Source organism: Mustela nigripes, chromosome 8 (genome assembly GCF_022355385.1).
Source record: "Mustela nigripes isolate SB6536 chromosome 8, MUSNIG.SB6536, whole genome shotgun sequence".
NCBI lineage: Eukaryota > Metazoa > Chordata > Mammalia > Carnivora > Mustelidae > Mustela > Mustela nigripes.
Window position 1 is genome coordinate 22770509 of NC_081564.1, and position 27319 is coordinate 22797827.

The window sequence follows — 27319 nt, forward strand, 5'->3', positions numbered from 1 at the left end:
CCTGTGTGTAGGCTGCTGTTCTGGGGGTTGGGAGCTTGTGGGGATTCAGGGCCTTTTGCCCAAGGACCTCACACTCTAGCAGGGATGATGCTGCTAAGCAGGGCCACACAGGGTCTCTCTGTGGGTCCTCCCTGCCTATTCTTCCTCTGCTTCCCGTCAACCATCCACACTTGGCTTATGCCATTGTGCCAGCAGGGAATGAGTGGATTTCCTTTCCCTTTCCTTCCTACCCCATATTTTAGGGCCCAGCTCCAATGCCACTCACTCCACATAGCCTTCTAGGGTTCTTAGAACACAAAGCAAATTCACCTCTTTTAACCTCCCAAGTACTTACTCTCTTTGACACATTTATCTCTCTTATATTCTGGATGATGGTGCCATATTTTACCTCTGGGAGGGCAAGGTAGTGTCTGATTCATTTCAGGGTTCCCAGAACAGTGCCTAGGGCCTGGCACACAATAAGAGGAAAGAATGGCCCAGGGCATGTGAACAGCTACTATCATGGAGGTAACAATAGAGTATGTGGTTGAACTCAGAAAGGAGGAAATGGCTTCACTGGATAAGGAAGGGGCTGTGAGGCATGGCAGGACAGTCAGAGGGCATGGAGGCATCCATCACACAAGTCAGACTTGCAGTTACAGGAACCCACAGCTCTAGCCTCCGGGCAGGAGCAGGGGAAGCAGGTAAGCGGACCGCAGGGTGGCTTTCACTGAGTTTTCCTGCGACTTCCTGCATGTTCACCCTACCCAGAGGCCAAAGCCTGGCCAGGCAGGGGGCAAAGGGAGGCTGTGCAGGGCGGAGTAGGGCGGGATCACAGACCTGAACCCTTGGCTAGGCACCACCTGTGCTGACCGACTTAGGTACAGTAGCTCACTTGATCCTCTCAAGCTGACTTGAAATCAAATCACCTCCTGTGGAGTGATCGAAGCAGCTCAGGTTCACAGGAGTGAAGCCGCTTGCTGGAGTCTGACAGACGGAAGTGGAAGATGTAGGGTTCAGACTCAGGCCTTCTGACTCCAAAAGAGAAAGCCCTCCTACCTTCGAGGAGGGGTGGGTGTGAGCATCTCAGGAGCAGCTCTTCGAGAGCTGGGAAGGTTGGAAGCAGAGGTCAGGGCCCTGGGTGGGGAGAGGGGGTCTGTGCTTGCTTGTCCCTTAGGCCTGACTGCCTCACAGGTGGAGGGGAATGCCTGTCAACACGGAGAGGCTCCAAAGCTGGGTTGGCAGCAGTGGACCAAAACTTGAGGCAAACAGGAAAAGAGCAAGGATCCCGGGGAGAAATGGCCAATACCACAGTCCATCACAGGGCGCAGATCGATGCTAGGCTTCAGGACTTGTGTCCCCCCCCCCCCCACCCAGTGGCACAGGGCAAGCTCCCTCCCATCTGGGAGAGTGAGGTTCTGGACTATGGGACCCCAACTCGGGAGAGCTCATTAGATAGCATCTCAACGGGGAAACTGAGGCCCAGGGAGCACAGGTGTCTCATCCAAGGTCAGAAAGCGAGCTAAAGAGAGATTTGAGACTAGAACCCAGATTTCCTGACTTTCTAATGTCCACTGGCCTCAGCCCGGGTGGGCACTCCTGCTCGCCTTCTGCCAGGGTCTCCGCCTTCAGGAGGACAGAGACGGACGCGCCAGAGGCTTCCGCGCGCGGCGCATCCCTCCCCACTCCACCCCTCGGGATCCTTTAAGAGGCGGGGCTTGGCCGCCCGCCCCGCGGCCCCGGCAAAAGGCTGGGACTTTACTCCGGCGGCGGAGAACGAGCCCGTGCTCCATCAGCTGCCGCAACCGCCGCGCCCCGAGCCCGAGCCACGATGAGCGGCAGAGTCGGCGATCTGAGTCCCAAGCAGAAGGAGGCACTGGCCAAGGTGAGACGTCCCCCGCCCACCCCACCCCCCGGGCCCCCCTTCGGGCCAGGGCCTCGCCCTCCGGCTGCAACGAGCCGGGAAGGGGCCGGGGCGGGGGGCGGGCGACCGTGCGGGACAGGCGGACGGAGGAGGGAGCTGCGGCCCGCGGCACCTGACGCCTCGCATCCCTCGTCCCAGCGGCCCGCCGCACCCCCCCTGCGGGGGCGGGGGGAAGTTTGGCTATCCCAGCCTAATCCCTGAGCGAGCCCTTGGTGCCACCTGGGAAGAAGCGGTTGCTTGGAAGCCCTCGGAGGCAGCCGAGGGCACAAAGGCAATATTCATTCTGGAAACTGGCAGCCGGGCCCTGGGGGCCGGGGCAGGGTAGGGCTTCGGGTTTCCTCCCATTTCCGGGAGGTTTTCCTCTTGTAGGGGCACTAGGCACCACAAACAGGCCCCTGACAGCTCCTTAGGACACTTGGAGAGCCCCTGCTGGGGCACCAGGTCTCTCTGCTACCTTGGGAAAAGCCGTCCTCCTCTGTGTGCTGCTCGGTAAAAGGAAATGAGAGGTTGGACCCCACGATGCCGAAGGGAGCACCCTCATGTGTGAAGCCTGGGATCCTATGGGTGACTCATTGGGTTGAGGTTAGTTTGAGTTCAGACCAGGCCTCCCCTGACCAACAATTCAGGCCTCTCCCTGGCTGGCAACTTGGGCAGAGGCTCTTCAGAAGGCTGGGAGGTAAGCCTGGCTTTGCCTGGGCACTTGGGCAGAGGAGGGGGCAAGAGTTTGAAGGCTGGAGCCTCTGTCCACCAACTGCATCTACTCTTTGTTGCCCTGTAGGAGAGGGGAGGTTGGCTGTACTGGGACCCAGAATTGATGGGGTCTGGTCTCCAGGTTAGGGGGCTCCACAGCCAAGGAGTTCTCCATTTCTGGGGGGACAGATGTCTCTCTTGCCACACAGTGGGGCTGAGGCACCAACCCCACGAAGGCTTTGCCCCAGGCTGGGCCTTCCCCCATCCTGGTGAGGCTGGATAGGGAGGCTTCAGATTTTACTGCTGACCTGCAGGGGAAGTCAGGCAGAGGAGGGGATTAGGTGGTGATTAAACTGGAAACCAGGGGCTGGGTTAGGGTCCTTGGTGAGGGGCTGCTTCAGGCCTGGGCCCTGGAGGAGCAGTTTCCCTGGGAGTCCAGGAGCTGTTAGGGGATGTGGTGGGAAGATCTGTGTCCCTGGCTGACCTCAGCAAGGGACAGAGGTGGCAGGTCCTCATTGGTCCCCTCCTGGGCTGCCCTGTAGGTCGGTGACTACAAAAAGGTGAGGGGTGGGGAGCAGGAGGCATGGGGAGAGCATGGGGTGTGTGTGTGTGCTCACCTACAGGGCAATGAGCAGTCGGAGGTGGATATAGTCATCCGTTGGGGTCACTGTCCGTTTCTCTTGTTTGGTACTCCCTGACCTTTCCCCCTTCGTGGCTTCCTGTTGAAACTGTTCCCTCCCACCTGGTTTGTCCTCCTCCCTCCTTCTGCTACCTTTGAAGTCCTTCAGGCACAACATAAACTTTTTTCGAATAGGATGAGACCACCGTCTTCCTGGGCCCGTCACCATCAGACTCTTCCTTCCCTCGCTTCCCCAGCCCATTGCTCACCAGTCCATGACCATGGGGCAGAAGACTACAGTGGAAAGCATGCACCCTCTTGCCTTGGACAGACGTGGGGCAGGGGGCAGGGTGGCATCCCAGCCCTGCTGATCACTAGCTGTTCAACCTTGGGCATGTTACTTAGCCTCTCTGAGCTCTAATTTCTTCATCTGTAAAATGGGGACAGTAGTACCTCTAGGGACTCTGAGTGAGGCATGAATAAGATAAGTGCCAAGTTCAGTGCTGGGTACACAAGGAATGCTTGGTGAACAGACATCTTTGATTGTGGCACATCCCCAAGTGTCTACTATCACAGTTAGCAGGGATAGCCTATGGCTGCCTGCCACACTGGAGTGTGGAAGGGCGTACAGACAGGCAGGGGTAATGTGTTACTCCCTTCCCGCCACCTCCTTGCTATCCACCAGGGCAACTGAGTACACCCATGTGCTCAGCCAGTGTCTGCAGAGTTGACCCGTGTTGAGGCGGGGTCCAGCTGAGTCCCTATAGAGAACCCTGGGCAGGGGGTGGTCAGGGAGGGGACCTGCCACTCACCCTCCTACCTCTCCCTACAGTTTCGGGAGAATGTCCAGGATGTGCTGCCCACCCTGCCGAATCCAGATGACTATTTTCTCCTGCGCTGGCTCCGAGGTGAGGGAAGAGGGGCTGTGGGAGGCTGGGGCAGGGTCTCATTCTGGGCAGCAGAATGGTACCCCCGGAAACCCTGCCCCTCGCAATCTGAGAATCTGGAGAATTCAACCATTAGAACCAAGAGAGCCTCGTGTAGTTATATAACCTTGACCCTCCTATTGGGTGGAATAACAACAGTGGGACTCAGCGAGCTGAAGTAACTTGCTCCAGGTCACACAGCACCTGAGCCACAGGCAGAGAGAAGGTGGTACGTGGTGGGCTGACTCCCAGCCCAATGCACTTTCCTTTCCTTCCATAAATCCTCTCTCCTGGTGGGCTTGGGGAAGTAGGTTGAGGAAAAGCCTAGGAAGACCCAGGTGTGTGGGAAGTCAAAGGGAGAACCAAGTTTTGAACCAGAGTGCAGATCCATAGGAGAGGCTGGCCTCCTCTGGGGCCTTTTGGGGATGGCAGGCCAGCTGTTTTAGCAGCTTGCTGGAGGAGCAGAGTGCATTGGGTGGAGATTGTGGGGGGCACTCAGCCTGACCTCTGTTGACAAGATTCTGCTCGAGCCACCACCCAGCTCCAGAGCCCCACGTTCAAGTTCCAGCTCTGTCCTGGCCTGGCTGTGGCAGGTGGGCCAGGAGTGCACATCTAATTTAGGAACTACATCTAGTTCCAGTAGAACAAGACCAGATGGGGTGCCCTGCCTATCGCAAGATGTAACATGACAGAACCCTGCCTGTGCTAATGAAGGGTACAGCTTTCTCCTCACATCAGAGTCCAACTTAAATCCCTGTCCCGACTCCTGAAATTTCCCCTTTCTTTTTTCTCTTCTCCTCTCCTGTGGTTCGAGTCATGCACCACCCTCTCCAGTTCCTGTGACACAGTTTTTTTTCTTTATAGAAACTTTAATACCAGACATTGAAATAATAGAGAAAATTCTACCGCGTAAGGTTGGTAGAGAGTTGGTTGTGTTGTAGGACGATAGCCCCAAATATTAAAGTACACATCATGCCTGAGTATGTATAGACACAGGCACACATATGCATCCCCTAGGGGTCCTGGGACAGGTGAAGGGATGTATTTTTCTTTTCTGCCCAGAAATGGAGCTGGTACACTCTGGGGAACTGCTAGTAGGCACCCCAGGGCAGGAAAGCCAGGAAAGCCATGGGGGGTTCCGTGTGCCTCTGGAAGTGCCACTTGCCCGATCCCCCCACAAATGTTGTGAGACGCCTCCCCCCTCCCCCCAACCCCCTCCCCCACTCCAGCCCACTCAGATTGGGTTGGAGGGGCAGTAGGGGGGCGCAGTGGAGCCAGTCGAGGGCTGGAGGATATTTTGGTCCAGCATTTGCTGAAGGACTGTAGCTAGAAGCGGGTGGGTAGGCAGCGTGGGAAGGTTGTGCTGCCTTAAAGGGCCAGCTGCAAGATGATCAAAGACACCACCGGGCTGCTGGTAGGTAGAGACGTGTGGTTTCAGAGAGCTGAACAATAACACAGCCCTTTTATCTTGGGGAGGCTGCCTGGGCTCCTGGCAGTTGGTTTCCCTGACATTCCCAACTCTGCAGTCCTGGGATAACCCCTCTCTTTGCAAGAATATCAAAGAGTATTGTCATCCTCTTTTTGCCAGTTGAAGCATTGGAGGCTCAGAGAGGGGAAGGCACATCCTGGAAGGCACACATCTAATGAGGAGCAGAATCTGGGTGGAAACCTAGGGCCTCAGAGTCCCGGGCCAGCACTCTCTCCTTTAAGCCATGGCTGCCCCCTGCCCCGCCGCCCCGCCCAAAGCCAAGTTTGGCCTCTTCAGACAGAGGAAGTGTCTCTTCACTACTTTACTTGCGCCTCACATTTCCTGGGCAGGAGCTCGGGCCTTGTCAGACTCTACTGTGAATTTCAATTAGGGTTTTTGTTGCCCTTTTTTTAATGGAAACCTTTTCCCTCTCTACCTTTGCTTCTAAAGGAAACATTTTCAAAGTGCATGCCAACAGAATGCCTTTCTCTAACCTAGGTGTGAGCTCAGGCTTTCACTCTTGGCCCCTTTCCCCTCACATGGGTTCCATTTTCTGCTCCCCGCATCCACCCCCTGGCCCCCGCCCTGAGAGCAGGCACAGAAGTCTTTACTGCTTTCCCCTGACTGGGGCTGAGCTCTGGGCTTCCCAGCAAGGTCCGAAGGCCAGATGAAAACCCACAGGCAATAGCAACTGTGTGCATATTGGGGAGATAGGGCGTTGTCAGGGAGGTAGGGGGCAAAGCAGGTTGGAGTCTCCTTCACCAGGACTCAGAAGTTATCAAATCAGGACCCAGGACAGCTGCTCCTAGGTCATCTCTGACATTGACCTAAGCCCCCAACCAGGGCACAGGAGCCCTGGAGAGGCCTGACTCAGCAGGCATAGGGAGGCATTGGGCCAGATACTGCCACGGCCAAGTGGCAACTCGGGGAGGGTTTTCAAAGAAGACCCTGGGGGCACCTGGGTGGCTCAGTGGGTTAGGCCGCTGCCTTCGGCTCAGGTCATGATCTCAGGGTCCTGGGATCGAGTCCCGCATCGGGCTCTCTGCTCAGCAGGGAGCCTGCTTCCCTTCCTCTCTCTCTGCCTGCCTCTCTGCCTACTTGTGATCTCTCTCTGTCAAATAAATAAAATCTTAAAAAAAAAAAAAAGAGAGAAGACCCTGGCTGTTGGAGCTTGGCAGATACGGGTGAACTGGAGAGCTGTCTGGAGAGAGGGGGGCTCACGCTTTACTGCCACTCCTGTTCCTATGGACCACGCCCACTTTCACAGACCAACTGGGCTCCCCCATCATGACAGTAGGTTACTTTTTTTTCCATGTGTTTCTAGATCATATAGATGATTCAGTTGGTGATGTGGAGTATCTTGTCCAAGGTCAGACTGGGAGAATGGGGACGGGCTGAGAGTCAAACCCAGATTATATGCCTCTACAAGGTGCCCCTCGCTGCCACAACAGTGCGTGCAAGATTGCCAACAAAAGAAACTTCCTAGGAGTAAAGGCCGTTCAGTTCTATAAATGGGTGTCCAGCAGTGATGATGATGGGCATGGCATTGGTCAATCCACAGATGCACCCTTTGGGTGCAGGACAGTGGAGTTGATTTCATGATAGCAGAGTCAGGGAATATGCTTGGCCACTCCCAGAGATCAGTGATTAAGGGACCAGTGATAGTCCAGAGGGCAGCCTATCTGGCCCAGGTCCCAGGGCTGTCAGCAGATCTCGATGGTAGTCTGATCCACAGAGGACATAGGGATGGGAGGGACAGTTCATAGGGCAGTTGGCAAAACTGGTCAGAGTCTGGATCTCAGAAACTCTTTAAAGGATGAACTGGAGTGAGCTGTCACAAGATGAAATCTGATAGGGATGGATCCAGAAAACCACCTCACAACATATGGGTTGGAGGCTTAGCAACAGCACAGCTGAAAAGGATTTGGGAGTTTCAGTTGACTGTAAGCTCCATCTGAGTTAAGAGTGTGACTGTTGCCAAGAAAGTTCTCAGGCTTTCTTGGAGAAGGGTAGGCAACACCTCGCGCCACACACACAGTTCCATGGAGCGCGCTTTTGAAGTAGGGCGCTCGCAGACTGGGAAACATCCAAAGGGAAGTCCTGTGAATGGACTTGAAACCAGGCTGCGAGGAACAGTCAGAGGAAGGATCCATGGAGGGGCAACATGACAGCCAAGGGCATGCAGGGAGCAGCACAAAATTCACCCGTATTGGAAAACTTGTCACATGGCTGAGGAAGGGACCCTACTCTCAGAGCGTTTCAGCTGTGGGTCTCTGCTCAGTGTAACAAGGAGTGCGAGTGCAAGTGGCCACTCAGATTATCTGAAAGCAGTTGGCTTTCGGGGGGCAGTGAGTTCTTTGTGTTCAAGCTTGAGCAGGATGACTTGGGGTGAGAGCATGAAATGAAGAGTTGGCCCAGATGAATTCTTTAATTTTGAAGTTTTCCAGGAACCCTGAGAGGAGGGCCCTCTGTGTCCCATTAGGGTATATGTGGATCCTTTGAAAATATGGCAAGGTTGACCAGAGGCTCATCAACCATTCTATCATCCTGGGATGTTCTGCCAGGTCCACCCCAGATGACAGGGCAGCTATGTTCATCTTTGAACTAGGGGTCAAGTTCTCAGAAAACGAAGGAGATTAACTTTGTATAAAGGGAGAAAGCTGAATGATAACGGTATCCAGGGTTCACTTTCCCTGATAGGAGATAAGATCTTTCACCTCTTGTATCCACGAGGGTAAAATTCATTGGACCCCAGTATTACAAGGCTGCACCCACCTGCCCTGATCCTTGACCTGCTCTTTGGGGGCTATGGTATTCTAGAAACCCCTTAGTGGAGTTCCTCCTCTTAAGCTTCTACATGTGGGGTCATCTGGAAGTCAGCTGGGGTGAAGTTGGAGAGGAGCCAGCCCAGGAATAGGGAATAGGGAAATCTCCCTGTCCTTGGATGCCCAGCCCCCTGGTCTAACCCTGACCACATTTCCCTGTTACAGCAAGAAACTTCGACCTGCAGAAGTCTGAGGCCATGCTCCGGAAGGTGAGCTCCATTTAGATATAGCCCACTGTTGTCTCGGTTCCCACCCATCAGAATCACACTGGGGTTGGACTATCTTTGCCCACCCTGCCCACCTGATCACAGCTTCTGGCTCATGTGGCCAATCTGAATATTAGCTGGCCACTGTTACAGCCTTATCCCTTTGGGACAAAGTGCATTCCCTTCCCTGAAACAGAGCTTGCATACTTCTGGTCCAGCTAAGAATTACAATCTGTTCTGCCTGGATCTCCGAAACAGGCAGTGCCTTCTTTTCCAGTCCCACCACTTGCCTTCTCACGATGTACCTGGGACACAGTGTCACCTATTGCTAGATGCCTATAAGGGGTTCTACTACCCCTGCCTTTTTTTTTTTTTTAAGCCCTATCTCTATGTTTGCAGCACGTGGAGTTCCGAAAGCAAAAGGACATTGACAACATCACGAGCTGGCAGCCTCCCGAGGTGAGGATGAATGATCTTGCCCCAAACCTGTGTTAGTTAGGTCTGTTGCACCCACAGTCTGTATCCCAAGGCCGTCGGACTGAGGCCCTCAAGAGGAAAGGTTTGACAATGCCCAGTGAGCCCAAATGGTTCTCAGAGTGGGTATCCATTGGCACCCAGGGGGAAAGGCTGTGGAGGGAGAGCCTGATGAACCTATGGGAAGGCCCCAGGATGCAGGCCCATGGGCCTGCTGAGTGGGGGCCTGGTCTGTGTCTTTGCCCAGGTGGTCCAGCAGTATCTGTCAGGGGGCATGTGTGGCTATGACCTGGATGGCTGTCCCATCTGGTATGATATCATTGGACCTCTGGATGCCAAGGGGCTGCTCCTCTCAGCCACCAAACAGGACTTGCTCAAGACCAAGATGAGGGACTGCGAGCGGCTCCTGCAGGAGTGTGCATGCCAGACCAAAAAGGTGAGTGGTCTTAGCATGGTGAAGAGTGAGTTCACCACCGTGGAGTTGTTCCAACAGAAGCAGGCGTGTCACATGGGGATTTAAGCACAGGTTCTGGGCTGAGACATGGACGTTTGGATTTCACGGACGAGTGAAATCTCCAAGTTTTAGGGATGGACCCACGTTGCCAGATTTGTACTTTTTTTTTTTCCAAGTAAGGACTTAAAAAGAAAATGTACTGGCTGCTACTGTCCTGGTTAACCCCCAAATCATAGGAATCATAGTCTCAGAATGAAGGGCTGTCCTTTAAATCAGAGAAATGTAGTTTCCTAAATAACATACTATACTGTCATCGCATTTCTCATTCATCCAGGCACTGGTAAGATCTCTGTCATGGCCCAGCCTCTCCTCGGATAAGTATCTGGGCACCTCTGGTGCAGATGAGCTGAGAGTCTGTGCTTCTCTAATTCTGTATTCGAAAAAGAGAGGACAGGTGACTCCCTCTCCAAGAAAAAGGCTAAAGAGAGAGCTGGATCTTCTCTCCTGCCTTTCTCTTGAGCCTGCGTAAGGATCCAGCGAAATGATGTCATAGGTTTGGGAACATTTCAACACTGTTGTTCACGAACATGCACTGAGAGCCTAGCGTGTCCAGAGACCCTATAGGCTGCGGATGCGGAGAAGTGTTTGATGGACACCCTTCAGGGCTTAGGTTGGACGAGGTCCTATGGACTGAGCCCTGCCAGGTGCTATGCACAGAGGAAGAGGGAGGCCATCAGGTCAGACTGCAGAACAGAAGAGACCTCAAATATAACCTAGATCCACCCAGTTGTTTACTGGATGAGAATAGGACAGCTAGGCAGGAAGAGTGACTAACCTTGGCCATAATTCTGGCCTTGGGGCTGCTTATCTCAATTTGGAAAACCCTAGATATGGCCCTGCCCAGATCTGGTCGCCCTACGGGCACATCAGCAAATCAGCTTCCTGCCCTGAACTGGGGTAGGCTTCTGCAGGGTAGCAACCTGTTGTGACTTTCTCCTCTCTATCCCCTGCAGATGGGGAAGAAGGTGGAGACCATCACCCTGATTTATGACTGCGAGGGGCTTGGCCTCAAGCATCTCTGGAAGCCTGCAGTAGAGGCCTATGGGGAGGTGAGGGGCAGAGCTGGGGGTTGTGGTTGGGAGGAGGAGAGAAAGCAGAGGGGAGTGGGCCCCTCTGCTAGGAGGTCCCGTCTGGCCTGGGAGAGGCAGGGTGTGCTGGACTCAGTGATTTTGTTTCCTCAGTTTCTCTGCATGTTTGAGGAAAATTACCCTGAAACGCTGAAGCGCCTTTTCGTTGTTAAAGGTAAGTTGGGAACTACCTGTGATGAAGTCAAATGGGAAAGAAGGGCCCCAAATGTTCCTGAGACAGATTCGGGAGAGTGGAATGGGGTGAGCCAGAGGAGGAGATCTGAGGGCCCCTGACATAGGCAGACGGATTTATGATTCACAAAGCTTTTTGGATTTATTGCCTCCTTGGAACCACTCAGAGTGGTGACACAGGAAGACTAGACCTGCTGTCCAGACAGGGAAGCCAGAAGTCAAAGAGGTGCCCGTGCCAAACCTCCCACCCTGGGCTGACCGACACAGGGCTGTGGAGGACACTGTCAGGGACAGAATGGGCTTTGCTCTGGGTCTCACAACACCTGCTCTCTCGTCCAGCCCCCAAGCTGTTTCCTGTGGCCTACAACCTCATCAAACCCTTCCTGAGTGAGGACACCCGCAAGAAGATCATGGTCCTGGGGGGTGAGTAGCTCAGACTCTTCCAGTGCCACCAGTTGGCCCGTGACCCAAACTGGGGATAGCTTTAGAGGTGGCTAGGGTGAAGGCTTCCTCTGCTGATAGTAGCAGTAGGATCCAAGAGCAAGTGGGGGCCACGGAGGTCATAGGAGCAGAGAGGTTGCTTCCAATTAGGGGCTTCCTTTGATGCACGCTTACCCTGGGTCAGACCTGGACTAGGTGACAAAGGGGTATCAGAGTCCCCCGAGGAGCTCCTGGCCCTCTTGGGGAAGGGGAGTTGCACCCTGGGTGCATGGGTGGGAACAAGGACTAGGGGCACTCAGCCCTCCCAACCAGACACCCAGGCGGGACCAGATGCTGACCTCAGCTGAGTGTTGTGGCATGAGTAAGAGGCAGTCCCATGAAGCCAGGCAGGAAGCCACCAGGCAGAAAGAATAGCACTGAGTGAAGGCCTTGCGCACCACGGCTCAGGCAGTCTTGGAGAGCACGTGGCAAGAGGGGAGGTGCAGTTGGATAGGCTGCCTGGAGCCAGGCACAGAGAATCCAGGGCACTGTGCTGAGAAGCTGGGACACGGCTCCACAGGCTGTTGGGAACCAGAGAAGAGTTCTGAAATGGGGACATTGTGGGGAAGGACCAGGATCAGACTCTTTTTTTTTTTTTTTTTTTTTAAGACTTTATTTATTTGCCAGAGAGAGGGAGAGAAAGAGAGCGAGCACAAGCAGGCAGAGTGGCAGGCAGAGGCAGAGAGAGAGAGAAGCAGGCACCCCGCTGAGCAAGAAGCCCGATGCTGGACTCGATCCCAGCACCCTGGGATCATGACCTGGGCCAAAGGCAGTGGCTTAACCAACTGAGCCACCCAGGGGTCCCTAGGATCAGACTTTAAATGGAGACCTATATGACTGGCATGCCTGTGAAGGACAGGTACTAGGTTTGTACGCTGTTGCAAACCCAAGCTGGGCGGTGGCGGTAGGGCTAGAGAGGAAAGGAGGGATTTGGGACTCACTTAGGAAGTAAAACAACAGAACCACAAGATCGACTGGGCATAGGGAGGGAGGAAGAGGAATCCAGAATGACTTTCTGGTGGCTGGTGTGAGTGACTTGAGTGTTGCAATGACTCTGGTGTGTTTAGTTCAGCCGGCGGACATAACCCTGATGTTGAGTCTGGGGAGTCTGTGAGATGCACAGAGACTGGGGATACATGAGTCTGAAGCTGAGGTGAGGACTCTGGTTTGAAAATTTGGGAGTTAGCAGTTATAGGCAGCAGCTAAGAACTTGAGAGTAAAGACTGCCCACGGAAGAGCGAACCCTGGGGACTGAGTTCAAGGGCAGGCACGGCAAGAGGAGCCCACCAGGGAGAAGGAGTGATTGATGAGCTTGGCAGTGTCACACTCGACACAGGTTGGATATGCAGGGGAGCTGAGAGGACATCAAGGCACAAGGAGAAGCCAGCAAGGAAGATGCACAGGAATCAAGCCAGCCAGGAACAGAGAGGAGGAGCTGAGTTTTGCCAGAGCATTAGGAGGAATTGGTAGGAAGGAAAGGCCAGAGAGGTAGACTGGCATTGGCTTGTGTCAGGCCAGGTGCTGCCTATGGAATTGACCTTGGGGGTAGGTAATAGGGATTCTAAAGGTTTCTGGATGTTCCCCGCTAGGTGACAAATGGAAAGTGGAGATCTTTCCGATGCAAATTAGTGAGACCCAGGAGTGGCATGAAGCATTCTGGAAAGTTCAGAACTTCTGGGTTCTGGTCCTGACTCTGGCAGCAACAAGTTCTGCTTCCTGTTGCCTCAGTTACTCTCTCTGTAATATGGGAAGGGCCCCTCCTCTGGCCTTATTCCAACTCTCCAGCTGAGCTGGGGGAAGACATACAAAATCTGAGCAAAAGGCTCCAATGATTTTTGGCTTTGCTGCCGCTACCGCCCACCATGAGCAGGAGATGGCTAGGTTTCCTGGCAGCAGACTGTTCTCCCGCCCACACCTAAAACCCTTTCAACCAAGCCCGCCTCAGGCTCAGAAGATACCAGTTCTTCAAGAGAAGATGGAAAACATTCACGCTGGGCTGGTCAGGGTTGCTTAGGAAGCACAGATTACATGTCCCACCAAGACCACAGAAGCTGTTTTCCAACAGTTTCCAACAGTTCTAACAGTGTGGTCTCAGGACCCTAGAAATCAAAGGGCTGGGTGACCCTGGGCAGCCTCTATGAGGCTTTTAGCCAGTCCCCACAGCCGAGGACCCTGGGTCTGTACCCCATGACTGCCTATTTATGGTCTATAGAGTCGGCACAGAAAGGTTTCCAGTATCAAAATATTGTGCTTAGCTGATACTGGTTTAGGAATTTGGAGTGGTGAAATGGTTCTCAGCATTGGTGGCACTAGAGTCAAACTCTCCTAGTCAGGAAAGGGCTTGGTTATTTAAAAAAAAAAAAAAAAAAAAAGGAAAGAAAAAAAGAGCCGAGTCACTGGCAGCTAGACAGCCTGAAAACCAGCAGAAGTAAGTAAAGTCGTGGCTGGGGTAAAGCCAAGGGAGCTCCATTTAAGGGGCCACTCGACAGTGGTATAGTCGGTAAGTCACGACTGAGCACGATTACGTGTAGGTGAAAGCAGAGGATGAGACATGTGGTTAGACCCCTCAGTCTAAGCAGGAAAAATCAGATTGATTCAGGCCTTCCTGCTGTTCCCTCTTGGTGGGATGCCCTTCCCTCTATTCTGTTACTTCTGATTGCACACCAGATATTTGTACCCCGTGCCTGGGAGTGAGCGTACACTCTCATACAGGTAGGGAGTTAATAGTTTACGACATCCTCTCAAGTAGTTAGTTCCCTTCACTCCCCCCACCCCTGCAGCCTCGTGGGGCAGGTAGAATCAGGCTCAGCACAGAGTGACGTTACTTAAGGTTGCTCAATGGGTCAGAGGCAATGGAGACGGACTCCAGGGGTTCTGATTCTTAGTCCAGGGAAAGGGCAGTCCTCTGGGTGATGCTGCCTCCTGAACCCCCCAGCAAAGCTGTGTGCACATCGCCGGCTCCTACTGTTAGTGTTTTCTGTGCTGGGGCAGACAGGTTTTTCCTGCCCATTTTGTGTTGACCATTAGGGCTGTGAAGCAATCCTGCCTAGTGGTGATCCTTTTTTCCCCTCCTTCCTTCCCCCTGCTGCCAGCAAACTGGAAGGAGGTTTTACTGAAATATATCAGCCCTGACCAGCTGCCTGTGGAGTATGGGGGCACCATGACTGATCCTGATGGAAACCCCAAGTGCAAGTCCAAGGTATGGGCTGTGTAGTCCCCTGAAGAACCCAGAAGGGCTAGGGATCACCAGGGAAGCCTGGCTCAAATGCACATTCCAGTTCACTCTGTGCCCTGCTTCTAGATCAACTATGGGGGCGACATCCCTAAGAAGTACTATGTGCGAGATCAGGTGAAACAGCAGTATGAACACAGTGTGCAGATTTCTCGTGGCTCCTCCCACCAAGTGGAGTATGAGATCCTCTTCCCTGGCTGTGTCCTCAGGTAGTGCTCTGGACCCCGACAGGCAACCTGTGCCTTTCAGCCCTAGGGTGCTAGTGGTTGGGCTGGAGTGGGAGAAGCCTTGGGGGCAGGACCCACAGAGTGCGCACAAAGACAAAATCAGGTCTGAATGGGCGGATGTCCCCGGCAGGTGGCAGTTCACATCGGAAGGTTCGGACATCGGTTTTGGGATTTTCCTGAAGACCAAGATGGGGGAGCGGCAGCGGGCAGGTGAAATGACAGAGGTGCTTTCCAATCAGAGGTACAATGCCCATCTGGTGCCTGAGGATGGGACCCTCACCTGCAGCGATCCTGGCATCTGTAAGTCTCCCTCTCTTGGCTTAAAGCCCCTTCCCTAGCTGTCTGCCTCTGGGGTCCCTCTCGCTCCATGGATTTAGGCTGTCAGACTCTGAGAACTAGATGTGGGGCTCCATGAGCTCAACACTCTCCTTACACAGATGAGGGAGTGAACCTAGGGCAGATCTCTGACCTAATACTTCCAGGTCGAGGTGAGTCATGGTCCTAGGTGATCACGAGGGTCCAGAACACTTGCTCTCTGTTCCAAGTTTAACTGGATCTGTGACCGTGACCAAACGTTTCTGGAGAATGCTCCTTCCAAAGATGTCAGAGAGGCAGAACTGCCTGGGTGGGGGGCAGGGATCCGAGGTGAGCAGAATGCTGAAAAGCCCAGTCCCGACCCCTCTGAGCTTATCTCCAACTTGATCAAAAACTGGGTACAGGACACAAACAGAAGTTTAGCCAGGAGGAATAAGAAGAATGGCAAATGCCCCCCCCCTTTTTTTTGCAAACAGGCATTTGGAAGTGTTTTACATCCCTCCACTTTGTAGTATCAATTAAAATTCCTTTTCAGCAATTCTACTTCCAGAAATGGATCCTACAGAAATGTTTACACAAAGGCACAAAAATAGAGGTAAAAGGATGCTCTTAGCAGCCTTGGGCAACTGGCAAGAAACCAAATGACCTTAAAAAGGTCTTGTTAAATGAATTATGGTACATGGGTACATGAAATACATTATACCCATTCAGGAGAATAAATTGAAATGTAAAGGGTCTAATACATGTCAAAAAAAAAAAGAATGAAACATAGCGTATGGTATACACTCACTTTGGTTTTTTTTTTTTTTCTTAAGTATATACATTGAAAAGAATTCTGAGGAATGTATGCTAACTGTAATGGTGATTATCTCTGGGATGGTAGGATGCTTCTAGAGGGCTTTATTTTTTCACTAGTTCTGCAACTAGCTTATTTTACAATGACCATGTACTACATTTGTAAGCAGAAAAAGCACATATATGCACACAAAAAGCCCTTCAAATCTCCGTTTCCTTTCTATCAGAGCCAATGTGCTGGGTGTGGAAAATCAATGAGAGCAAGGGCTTCATCATCGAGCTGACTTGGATTTGCCTACTGATTAGTTCTTAGGCAGGTGACTTAGTCTCCCCGTGCTTCAGTTTCCTGATTGCTACAATGGGAATCAAATTCTCCACCTCATGGGGATACATGATGATTAAATGGGCAGCACTTATGCCTGGTGTGCAGCAAGCACTCAACACACTGTAGACATCATTATCCTTAGGGCAAGACCTGTGCGGGGAGAAGGGCCATCCTGGAGATGGTCCTGGAGATGGGAGAGAAGTCCTGTGCCCTGTTTCTAGGGGCACAGATATCTCTCATACCATCATCCAACCTCCGATGCTGTGTACTTCCCCACCTGCCAGGCAACCTTCCGTCTCAACCACCCCTTCCTCACAGATGCTCTGTGGTATGGCTCCCTGGGGAGGAATATTCTTGTTAGTGAGCCTGCAGCCAGGTCCTTGGAGGAGAAGGCGTATTATTGTATGCTTCAACAAGAACAAGGCCTGGCACACTAGCCCAGCTACTATTATCCACGGCACATATTTTATAAAGAAGTTTGAATTTTTTAGAGGATTCGCCCATTTTTTCTAAAGATTTTATCTATGTATTTGACAGAGAGAGCATGCACAAGCAGGGGGAGCAGCAGGGAGAGGGAGGAGCAGTCTACCCAAGGAGCAAGGAGCCCAATGCTTGATTCCAGGACACTGGGATCATGACCCAAGCCAAAGGCAGATGCCCAACCAAAACATCCAGGTGCCCCAAAGCTTGATTTTTTTTTTTTTAAATTTTACTTATTTGAGAGAAAGAGGGAGTAAGAACATGAGTTGGGGTTGGTGTGGGGGAGAGGCAGAGGGAGAAGGGACAAGAAGACTCCCTGCCAAGTAGGGAGCCTGATGTGGGACTCAATCCCAGAACTCCAGGATCATGACCTGAGCTGAAGGCAGATGCTTAATTGACTGAGCCACCCAGGTCCCCCTAAGCTTGATTTTTTTTTTTTTTCCCTTAATGGACAGGGAAGCTGAGGTATAGAGAAGGGATGTTATCTCTCCCACAAAGCAGTTCATGTACACACCAGAAGACGGAAGACATGAGGGAATCCTAAAGTCCTGGTCCAGATCTCTAGGCAATAGTCTATCCTAGAGATGATCAGGTCTGTCCCTGATGTGACAGACGAGAGAGTAGTCCTGGACCAGGAAAGTAATTTACCTGAGATCGTGCAGCCAGGATTTTCCAGCATTGCCCATGACTGTCTGTAGTATCTGAAGGAGGCAGCCTGAGAAAGGACCAGGATACCTTACACCATAATCAGGCTTAGGTTTGCAAACCCCAAATTTATTTCAGCTCTTCTTGGTTACATTCCCAGCTGGAACATTTATCTGCATGCAGGGCCTTGACTGGGTGCTGCTTCTTGTCCATTCCAAGGAGGATTAAAGGCAGGTCGCAGCACCCACGTCCCTTTCCCAGGTGGAAAGACAATGAGGTGGGATCAGCTGTTGCCTGGAGCCACAGCTCAGGTTAGACCTGAGCCCAGAGAGAACCCAGTGTTAGGTTACAAGCTCACCTGTGGGAGGGCAGTGCCCTTGAAGAACCAGGCGACTCCCTGCAAAGTAGAACATAATCACCCAGTGGAGAAATTAAAACTCTGAGCCAGCCTCCAATGGCAAGAGCACATTAATCTTCCCCAGGCTGGTCTGGTCCTTGCCCAAGTGTGCTTAAAGTAGGGAGAAGGAGAAACAAAGTCTGAATTGATTTCACTTATTTTCTCTAGAGTAATGTTTCCTAGGGGCCGGAGTGTAGAATACTCTATTAGGAAAGAAGATTCAGCAGAAAAGATCTGGACTTTGTCCACCAGGAGTGCATGAGGTGGAACAGGCAGCCTCAAACACGGGGTGAAGGCTCCATCGTACTTCCAGGCAGTGCTGGGGGCAAGAAGGCCCAGCTAGGCTCCAGGAGGCCTGGTTTCTGAGCCGGGCTGTGCCACCAACTCTCCAAATAATTAGTTTTTGCTTTCTTTCTCCTTAAAATGAGAAGAGTGGGCTACAGAAGGAGGTCTTCTTTATCTATGTACTTATTTAAGTAGGTTCCGTGCCCAGTGTGGAGCTTGAACTCACAACCCTGAGATTAAGAGTCAAAATCTCCAGGCGCCTGGGTGGCTCAGTTGTTAGGTGTCTGCCTTCGGCTCAGGTCATGATCCCAGGGTCCTGGGATTGAGCCCTGCGTCAGGCTCCTTGCTTGTCGGGGAGGCTGCTTCTCCCTCTCCCATTCCCCCTACTTCTGTCCCCATTCTCACTGTCTCTCACTCTGTCAAATAAATGGAATCTTAAAAATAAAAAAAGAAGAAAGAGTCGTACATTCTAGCAACTGAGCCAGCCAGGCACTTCTAGAGCGAGGGAGGTCTTAATCTGGGGTTTATAGACTCCCTTAAAGATCAAACACCTGTTTTTTATAACATACAGCATTTAATATCCCTCTTACTATTCTGAAATGAAATTCATGGATAACATAACCCACCTAAACACATAATTTAAAAAGCATTATCATCTTCCATCAGGAGAAATAAAAGGAAGCTGCTTTAGAATATGTATTTGTTTCCATATATAATGAGAGTGGATGATCACAGCTACTTGCCGCCATTCTTCAGAATGGTGCCTTTCCCATTGGGAAACCCTGCCCCCAAGAGTCCATGATGGGCTCCAGGGGATCTACAGTTGGGTGCGTTCATCAGATTCTCAAGGGGGTCAGTTCCCCAACAAAAGTTGAGGAGCCCTAGCCTAGAGGATCTCTGTGGGGGGGGGGGGGCTCTATAGGTCTGTCAGCATATGATTAGTGTCAAAATGAACCACGCAATTCATGAACTCTACTTCCCCTTAGGCCTCGACCTCTGAACAGCCCCTTCCTTGTTTCTGAGAGCAGAATATGCAAAGCAGAGCCATCTCGACCCTAGTGCTTGATCCAAGGAGCTCAGACCTCTCCTTCAGCATGACCGATTCTGGTCACTGGGACTCTGTCATCCAGGGCACTGAGGAAGTGTCCCTCTTTTCAGAGGGACTACTGGCTCTGAAAGACCTCTGGTACAGAGAAAATTGATGAGTAATACTTTACACCATGAAGAAAGTGTGGGTGTTATGTCTACCCAATGTCTAAACTATGCATTTAACTAGGGTAAGAAAGGAGTGAGGTTAAATCTCAGGATTAAATACACTTTTGGAAAAAAAATAAATAAATAAAAATAAATACACTTTTGGGAGGGGGGGGGGGGGGGGGCTTGCTTTAATTTTTTTTCCTCCCCTGGGAAAAGTAAGAGAAGACCAGGATAGGGAAAGGGCAGAGCCAGTGTTTCTGTTCTCACACTCTGTTCTCTTGAAGGGCTGTTTGACTGAAAGGGAACAACTCAAAAAGGGCTAGATTAAAAGCAGTCTGTTTCTTGGCCAAGGCTTCAAAGCCTTCTCTGCCAACTCCATACCCGTTTTGAGGTTTCCAAATCTTTTAGGATTACAAACAGGGGTGCAGGGCACATCTTGGTCCGTTTATCTTTCTGTGGGATCAATTCCTGGCTCAAAAACTCCGGGTATTTTACCTTCACCAGAACCTGAACGGGGCTCACCTTTCCGGGGCCCAAGACAGGCAGTGATGCTGGTCAGAAGGAAATTCCAGCTCCATCACTTCCTCACCGTGTGACACAGTGCCTTCCTTTTTATACGCTATAAAACAGGACTAATGCTGAGTTATTTGGAGCAATAACATAATAGTATATATAGATTACCAACCCAGGGCTGAGACACCTCCATAGCCATTGTTGCCATTATTACTATGACAACTGATGCTGTTCAAGTTCTAACTCTTCTGAAAAGCCTTTAACAAGGCCCTCTCCTTCCAAGCTGTGACAGACGTGGCTGTCTCACTCATCTGGCACTCAGCATGTTCTGTTTTTTATTTTTCTTTCTGTGAATATCTTGTCCACCCAGCTTAAATTTCAGAAGGTGAGGGACCACTGCTTATGTCACCTTTTATCCTCATTACGTACCACACTGCCTTGTTCAGTCAACAAATCGCTGTCCTTTATAGAACTGCCTCAATGTCTGGTTTTCTGCCTCCCCTCAGATGTCCTGCGGTTTGACAACACCTACAGCTTCATTCATGCCAAGAAGGTCAGCTTCACTGTGGAGGTCCTGCTTCCGGACAAGGCCTCAGAAGAGAAGATGAAACAGCTGGGGGCAGTCACCCCGAAGTAATGCCTCTTCCCACAGCAGGCGTGGCTCCCTCTGTGTCTCCGTCAGTTTCTGTCCCTTGTAGCAGTCATTTTCCCAGTACCCAGATGCCCAAAAAAGCTGGGCTACAAGAAAGATCTTGGGCTGGATTTGGGGAACTTTCATTTCAGAATTAGGAAGAGGGGGAGCAGCAGGACAGGGTCTCCTTCCTCTCAAATTACTCAGGGGTCCCCAGGGGCTGGGCACCATGATAGGATCTACCATCCTATAAGCTGTGCCAACATCACCTGTCCAGTGACAGTTGAGACAGGAAGGGGTGGGGGGCAGGGGGAGATGTGGGTGGCAGCAGGGCAGAAATTAGAAAACGGGGGGAAGGTTCTGTTAACACTTCAGGGAAGCCAGCTGTAGGGGAGGAACTTGCTCCCAAATTGAAAATGTTAAGTCTAGATCATTATGAGGAGTAGCAAGGTAGCAGTTTGCTAGAATTATGGTGGGGGTTCAAAGGCTCTTCTAAACTTTCTATCTCCAAGGCTGGGACCTTTTGGCTTTTCCCACAAGTTTTCAGGGATGGCCTGAGTCAGTATAGATCTTCCCACTCAGGGGCAGACAAAGAGGCCACCTTGAGACTTGGGACCCACCGGCAGTCTCTTTAATTACTGATTGTCAGTGACTCAGAGCTTCTCAGGACAGCAATTTTGTACCCAGCCACTGTCCTGCAATGCAAACAAAGCACAGGAAAATTACTTCCAGGAATCCCAGTTCCAGGATGGGGCCAGGAGGCTAAGGGTGGGAGTGAATCCTGAGGCTTCTAACCCCCCCCCTTTTCAGTGCTGTCAGCCTTTCATCAACTCTCCATTTGAGCACCCCACACAAAAATGACAAGTGGGATTAAGACAGTAGATCTCAGTGAAAGCCATTCTAGTCTGAGTCTCCCACGGTGCCTGCCGGTCAGCCTGCTTCCTGAGTGACCTCAGCAAGGCTCTGGCAGTCCCGTCTCTGTTGGAGGCATATGGCGGGAGCATTGGGTTCCTGGTGTCTGGCGGGGAGGCTGCCCGGGCAGTGGGCCAAAGGCTGGCCCGGCATCTGGGGGCAGGCACGAATAGCCTCGCAGGCCCCCAGCCCCGCCGTCCACACTGACAAGCAGGGATGGCCAAGGAGGCCCTCAGCGACCACGGATTGGAGGGCACGGACCCTGCGGGCAACCACAGCACATAACCCAACGCTCCACCCCGCAAACGAACAATGGAGAGCGCCCCTCCCCATCCCCAGGCCCTCGCAGGAACTCCTTTCCCTCCGAAAGCCAGCCACCCCCGCCCCGACCCAGCGTGGGGAGATGGTCTGGGGAAGCCTAGGGAAAAGGGAGCAGGGCTGGAGCTGACGGGAGCGGCCTGAGGCTGCGCCGGCCTCAGCTACTCCGCTTAGGAGGCATCATCCTGACCTTGGTTTACAGCGCTCTCTTAGGAAAATTAACCAATGAATAAAGCAACATTCAGTACACAGGGAGTAAAAGTCAATGCCCACCGCCTCCCTCCTTGAAGCCCCTCACTCAGTCAAGATTCATGCCTCAATAGCGGACCACATAGTCGCCAACAGCTGGGGCGCACGCGCAGAAGCCCCTCACTGTTCCCCTCTAGCGCGCTTTCCCATGAGGCCCAATGACCAGATTGCTTCCCGATTGGTCCACGTGATGGAATATCTTCCGCCATCTTTGTTAAGGGCACCAGGGGGCCTCCTGGCCGCCTTCAAGGTCTGGGCGGATGCCCCGCCCCGCCCGGTTTCTGGATACATGCCCGAAGGTTCTAGAGCGCGGATTTGTGCGGGTCTGGGGAGAACGTGCAGCGCCTGCGGTGGGCACAGAGTGGGAGGGAAGCGGACGAAAGACGCTCACGTGGTGCTAGGGACCGTCTCCTAATTCCGCGCCAGCACTACCGGTTTCCGGGGCTGGAGAGCGCTTTTGGTCTCGAATCGCCGCTGACCGGCTGCCGTATACGACCATACGATGACAGAGACGCCCGGGGCTGCAAATGGAGTCGTTAATATTGAACTAATGGTCTTATTTCCCTCATCTTTATTTGATAATAAAAAGCCAATTCTTTAATAAAATAAGTGCCTACTGGGTACCACACTTCAACCCTGTGCTTATGGCCCTGTGTTGTTGCAGAGGTTCAAGGAAATAATATGAGCAAAGCGCTTAGAAGAGAACCTTAACAAGTGAGCACTCAGTAAATATGGGCTACTAGTAGATTTTACAGACGTAGATAAATAGGTGGCACAACTGGGATTTGAACCCAGGACGCCCTCTCTACTTCTTCGCTGCCTGATACCTCCAAAATCCAAAGGATTCACGGTTTTAGTGAAGGGCACTCATTGCTCACGTGAGAATACTGAGGTCCAGCTGGGGAAGAGTTTCTTAGTAATCATGACAACCCAAGACCACTCTCTGTTTTGCTCACTTCCATGATATCTTGCTTCCCCTGTCTCTTCGTTCGTTCGTTCATTCATTCATTCATTCATTCATTTAACCACTCGAGGTCCTGCCCCAGAGAATCTTGGTCTGGGGGTTATGCTGATCCAGTTAGACCTCAGAGCTTGGTATATGAACATGGCACCTGGCAGGGAGAGTCCAAATATCCACCTCACCAGGGTGCTGCTCACTGTTCACTTCCCCAGCCTCATTCACTCAGCTCAACTTGAGAGCGCGGCACCTGGAGCCACGAGCTGGATTCAAATGCCAGCTTCACCACTTAGTTGTATGACCTGGAAAAGTGACCCTTTGCGTGTGTGTGTGCCTTTATTTCCTCGTCTGTAAAATAGGGGTCCTGGGTTGGTGGGAGGCTTTTAGGAGGCAATCTGTCTAGAGTCTTTAGCCAATGGTCTGGCCAGTAGTAAACTTAATAAATGATTTCTTATCATTAATCTTTGCAACTGTCCCAGGACTGAACACGGCGTTCCCCATTTAATAAATTAATAAAACGAAGCTCAGAGTACAGTGTGTTGCCTGAGGTTATAAAGTGCAACTAGGAAGTGTAGCATGTCGCATTTGAACCCCAGTCTCTTAGGCTCCAAGACTACAGTCAGTCGTGGGAAAGGATTGCGCCAACCACTCAACCCCAGAGAAAACCTGAAGCGTGTTAATCTGCAAAACCCAAGCCTGGGAGAGGGGCTTCAGTGCGCGGGGTAATTTGCAGACGCTCCCTGCTGGCGGGGACCGCACGACCTGTCCTTCAGCCCGGGACCTTCAGCCCGTCCCGCCGCGGCGGACTGGAGCGGTAGTGGAAGCTGAGGTGGTAACGGCAGCAGGACCGGCTGCAGTGGCTCCTGCGGAGGCGGAAAGCCATGTCCGAACCGCTCCCGCGGGGCGCCGAGCGCGACCTTTTCCGGGACACGTGGGTGCGGTATCTAGGTGAGTGCGGTGGCGAGGGGCACGGCGACTCCCCTACCATGTGGCTGGAGAGACAGGGGTCGCCAGGCGCCGGTCAGTGCCCTGGAGAAGGTGGGAGGATCGTAGTTCTCATTCTGCATGGGCCAGAGAGGCCTGGGGACTTGCCCAAGGTCACACAGCTCAGGTCGGCCCAGCTCTGCGCTCAGGGTCTCTGCTGGCCGGTCTCCCAGGTGAACGTTCCAGCCCGGCTGGGAGGAACGGGGTGAGTGGGCTGCCCTCTCTGGTATGTCTGGGCCTTGACTATGGAGTCAGTATCTGGACTCTCATACTGGCTCTATTTGATGCTTGGTTTTCTTTGGGGGCATACGGAGATAAACGGTGCCTCTCTCGTGGGCTGGTAGTTGGAAGGGTAGAATAAGGCACAGGAAAGACTGGTGCAGGGTGAGTGCCTCATCAGCGGACCTGCTGTTAGTCTCTGCATTAGTGCACATGATCCTAGAACCCAGACTGGGAAGGCAAGGGAATGATGATTGTGACTGTACTCAGCTCTCCCACAGTGGCCCTAGACTGGAGGTGGACTTCATGGTTGACTTTTTAAAGACTGGGAAACAGAAGCTCAGAGAAATAAAATCACTTATCTAAGGTCACTCAGCTACCATTTAGCAAGCTGGGATTAGAATTAGTGCCCCCTTGTGGAGCAGCCCGTGCCCCCTCCCCACCACCGGAATTATTCTTATTTTTGGTTTTTTAGAGAGAGAGGGAAGGGGCTGAAGGAGAGGGTGAGGGAGAATCGCGGGGCTCGATCTCATAACCCTGGGATGTGACCTAAGCCAAAAATCAAGAGTCAGAAGCTTAATGGACTGAGCCAGCCAGCCGCCCCCCCCACCACCACCATCGGAGTGAAATGTCTTCTCCCCAACAGGCTATGCCAATGAGGTGGGAGAGGCATTCCGCTCCCTGGTGCCCACAGCTGTGGTGTGGCTGAGTTATGGTGTGTCCAGCTCCTATGTGCTGGCGGATGCCATTGACAAGGGCAAGAAGGCGGGAGCCGTGAGTGTTGGCTTGCCCCTCCACCCCCCACCCTAGTCCACTCCCTTTGTGCTTCTGTCCACAGCCAGTGTTTGCTACAATGCCTGGTGGGACAGTCCAATTCTTACTACCTTGCCTGTTGCAATCCATACCTCAGTCCTGTTTGTAGGGTAGTGTCCCCTGCCCCCAGCCATGCATGTGCCCTAGCCTGTACCCCAATTCTGGTTGTGGATGAGTTCACGCTCAGCCCTGAATTGGTACAGTCCAGAACCTGGCACCAGTGTGGTTCTGTCCCCACCCCCACTGGCCACCTACCTACCCTGGTCCAGTCTTATGCCCCTTGTCCACAGGGTTTCCCACCTTTGCTCCTGCTGGATTAATTCTCTCTTCTCCCTACCAGGTACCGTGCCCTGAAGCAGGCCGCAGCACCAGGGTGACCGTGGCTGTGGTGGACACTTTCGTGTGGCAGGCTCTGGCCTCTGTGGCTATCCCAGGCTTCACTATCAACCGTGTGTGTGCTGCCTCTCTCTACATCCTAGGCACCGCCACCCGCTGGCCTCTGTCTGTCCGCAAGTGGACCACCACTGCACTGGGGCTTCTGGTCATCCCTGTCATCATCCACCCCATTGACAGGTGGGTGCCTCTTCCAGCCTCAGGGGTCCTCTGAGAGACGTGGGGTGTCCCCACTTTGCACAGGACAAGAGCAGCACGGGCAGGGCTGGTAGAATAGGCTTCTGAGGCAGAAAGGACGGTCTGTGCTTGTGTTCTGGCAGGCACTTAAGCAGTAAAGGTATGGGCAGAGCCTTGAGGGTATAGGACACAGGACCACTAAATTCTAGAAAGAAACCCTAGTGTTATAGAACAATCAGAGGCAGACAGGATCAGGTGCACATTGGAGGGGATGGGTTTAGGGAGATTTTGGTGACAGAAGCCCGACAGAAGCTAGGTGAAGGAAAATAAGAATGATTTGTTTCATGAAACTGAGAAGTCCAGAGTTAATGCTGCTTTCAGGCATGGCTGGATTGAGGCACCCAAATGGGGTCATTGGGGTCTTGGTCTCTCCATCCTACTGTGCCCTTCTTCCCATGCCATCCCATGTTGGTATGTTGGCTTCACTCGCTTTCCCCACGTGGGAGCAGAGATGGCCTCCAGCAGCTCCTAGCCTCCTCCCCACCAGCTTAGCAAGCCCCATAGGAAGCTTCTTGTAGTTGACCAAAAAAGTCCCAAGGAAGGCTCTCATTGGTCTGTTCTGGACTGAGTGCCCACCTCTGAGCCAATTTCTCTTTTCTGATTGGCCACCCTTGGGTCACATGCCTGCTCTTAGAACCAGAGAACAAGGCCAACTCAATCAGACCAATGTAGAGTGGGAGGAGCAGGCCTTTCTCAAGGGAACACAGCTTACCCAAGGGCCCTAAGTGAGCCTTTTACCCTCTCTGGCCTCAGTTTCCCCAACTGAATAAAGAAAAGGGTGATGTCTGCCACCTGGATGGCACTCATGCCCTGCATCTAGGAGTCCCTTTCCTAGCCCTGACCTCCTACCTCCTATTCCCCGCTCTAGCTCCCAGGGCTCATTTGCTCATTCCTGTCCACCACAGGTCAGTGGACTTCCTCCTGGACTCCAGCCTGCGCAAACTCTACCCCTCAGTGGAGAAGCCCAGCTCCTCCTGACCCCACCTGGGTCCCTGGCCTGTGGGTTGGCCCACTCCCTGCTCTGGTCCAGCTTCTTCCTCCTGCCAGGGGATATGGATGCCTGGCTCCCTGGGGCCTGAGACCCTGGCATCTGGGCATGTTTGAGCCAGATGGAGACTGAGAGATAAAGACCTCAAGGAGCAGCAGCTGCGGTGACTCACAGAAAGGGAGACCTGACCCCCATCTGCTTCCATGGAATCTGTGATACTGACGGCGAGCAGACCTGTCTTTTGATAGGAAGGTAACCTCCCATGGAGGATAAGCAGACAGAAGCCCAGACATGGCAAGGAATATAGATAGCCAAGATCGCTTAGCAAGCTGGGGACCCAGGAGTCCCGGTGGCTCGGCAATGTGGCTGGACTGAAGAGCAGCAGACATGCGGAGAAATGCAGGGGGTGCCGTCGTGGGCACCCTGAGGACTGATTCTCTAGCTGGCCCACCCCTAGTGCAGGACCTGCTCGGGCCTAGCTGGAAGGCAGGACAGCCCCTGGCCCAATAAATCCTCAAGAAATTGAGTTCTCTTATCCTTTTCTCCTGTGGATGAGCAGGGGTGTGGTGATCGGGAGCAGGCCCAGGGGCCCTCAGAGGTAGAGGCTGACTTCTCCAGTCACACGTGGCTCACAGTATGTCAGGTACTCCTCACCCACTGATGCTCCCCTGCAGATTCGGGGATCCCTCCCTTGGTGCTGCCATTCTCCCTCGGGTATTGACCTCTTTGCAAGCCTGCTAAAGCACTGATACCTTTGAAAGGGTTACCACCTGAGCCTGAAGGTGCCCGAGGTGAAAATAGCCCCCTTATGAGTATCACATGAGATTCCCAGGAGGAGATTC

The 27319-nt window shown here is 52.6% G+C and overlaps 2 protein-coding genes across 2 annotated transcripts; both read left to right on the forward strand.

Moving 5' to 3' along the window:
• The first annotated feature begins 1710 nt into the window (after positions 1–1710).
• Positions 1711–22519, forward strand: SEC14L2 (SEC14 like lipid binding 2). The gene is made up of 12 exons (XM_059408822.1): positions 1711–1864; positions 4045–4120; positions 8597–8640; positions 9037–9096; positions 9359–9547; positions 10579–10674; positions 10807–10867; positions 11224–11307; positions 14457–14563; positions 14666–14805; positions 14954–15123; positions 20282–22519. The coding sequence occupies exons 1-12, from the start codon at positions 1811–1813 to the stop codon at positions 20410–20412; spliced, it is 1212 nt and encodes a 403-aa protein (XP_059264805.1). The 5' UTR covers positions 1711–1810; the 3' UTR covers positions 20413–22519.
• Positions 22520–23565: 1046 nt separating this feature from the next.
• Positions 23566–27003, forward strand: MTFP1 (mitochondrial fission process 1). The gene is made up of 4 exons (XM_059409974.1): positions 23566–23791; positions 24693–24820; positions 25200–25432; positions 26395–27003. Exons 1-4 carry the CDS (start codon positions 23725–23727, stop codon positions 26465–26467), a joined length of 501 nt encoding a protein of 166 aa, XP_059265957.1. The 5' UTR covers positions 23566–23724; the 3' UTR covers positions 26468–27003.
• The last annotated feature ends 316 nt before the right edge of the window (positions 27004–27319 follow it).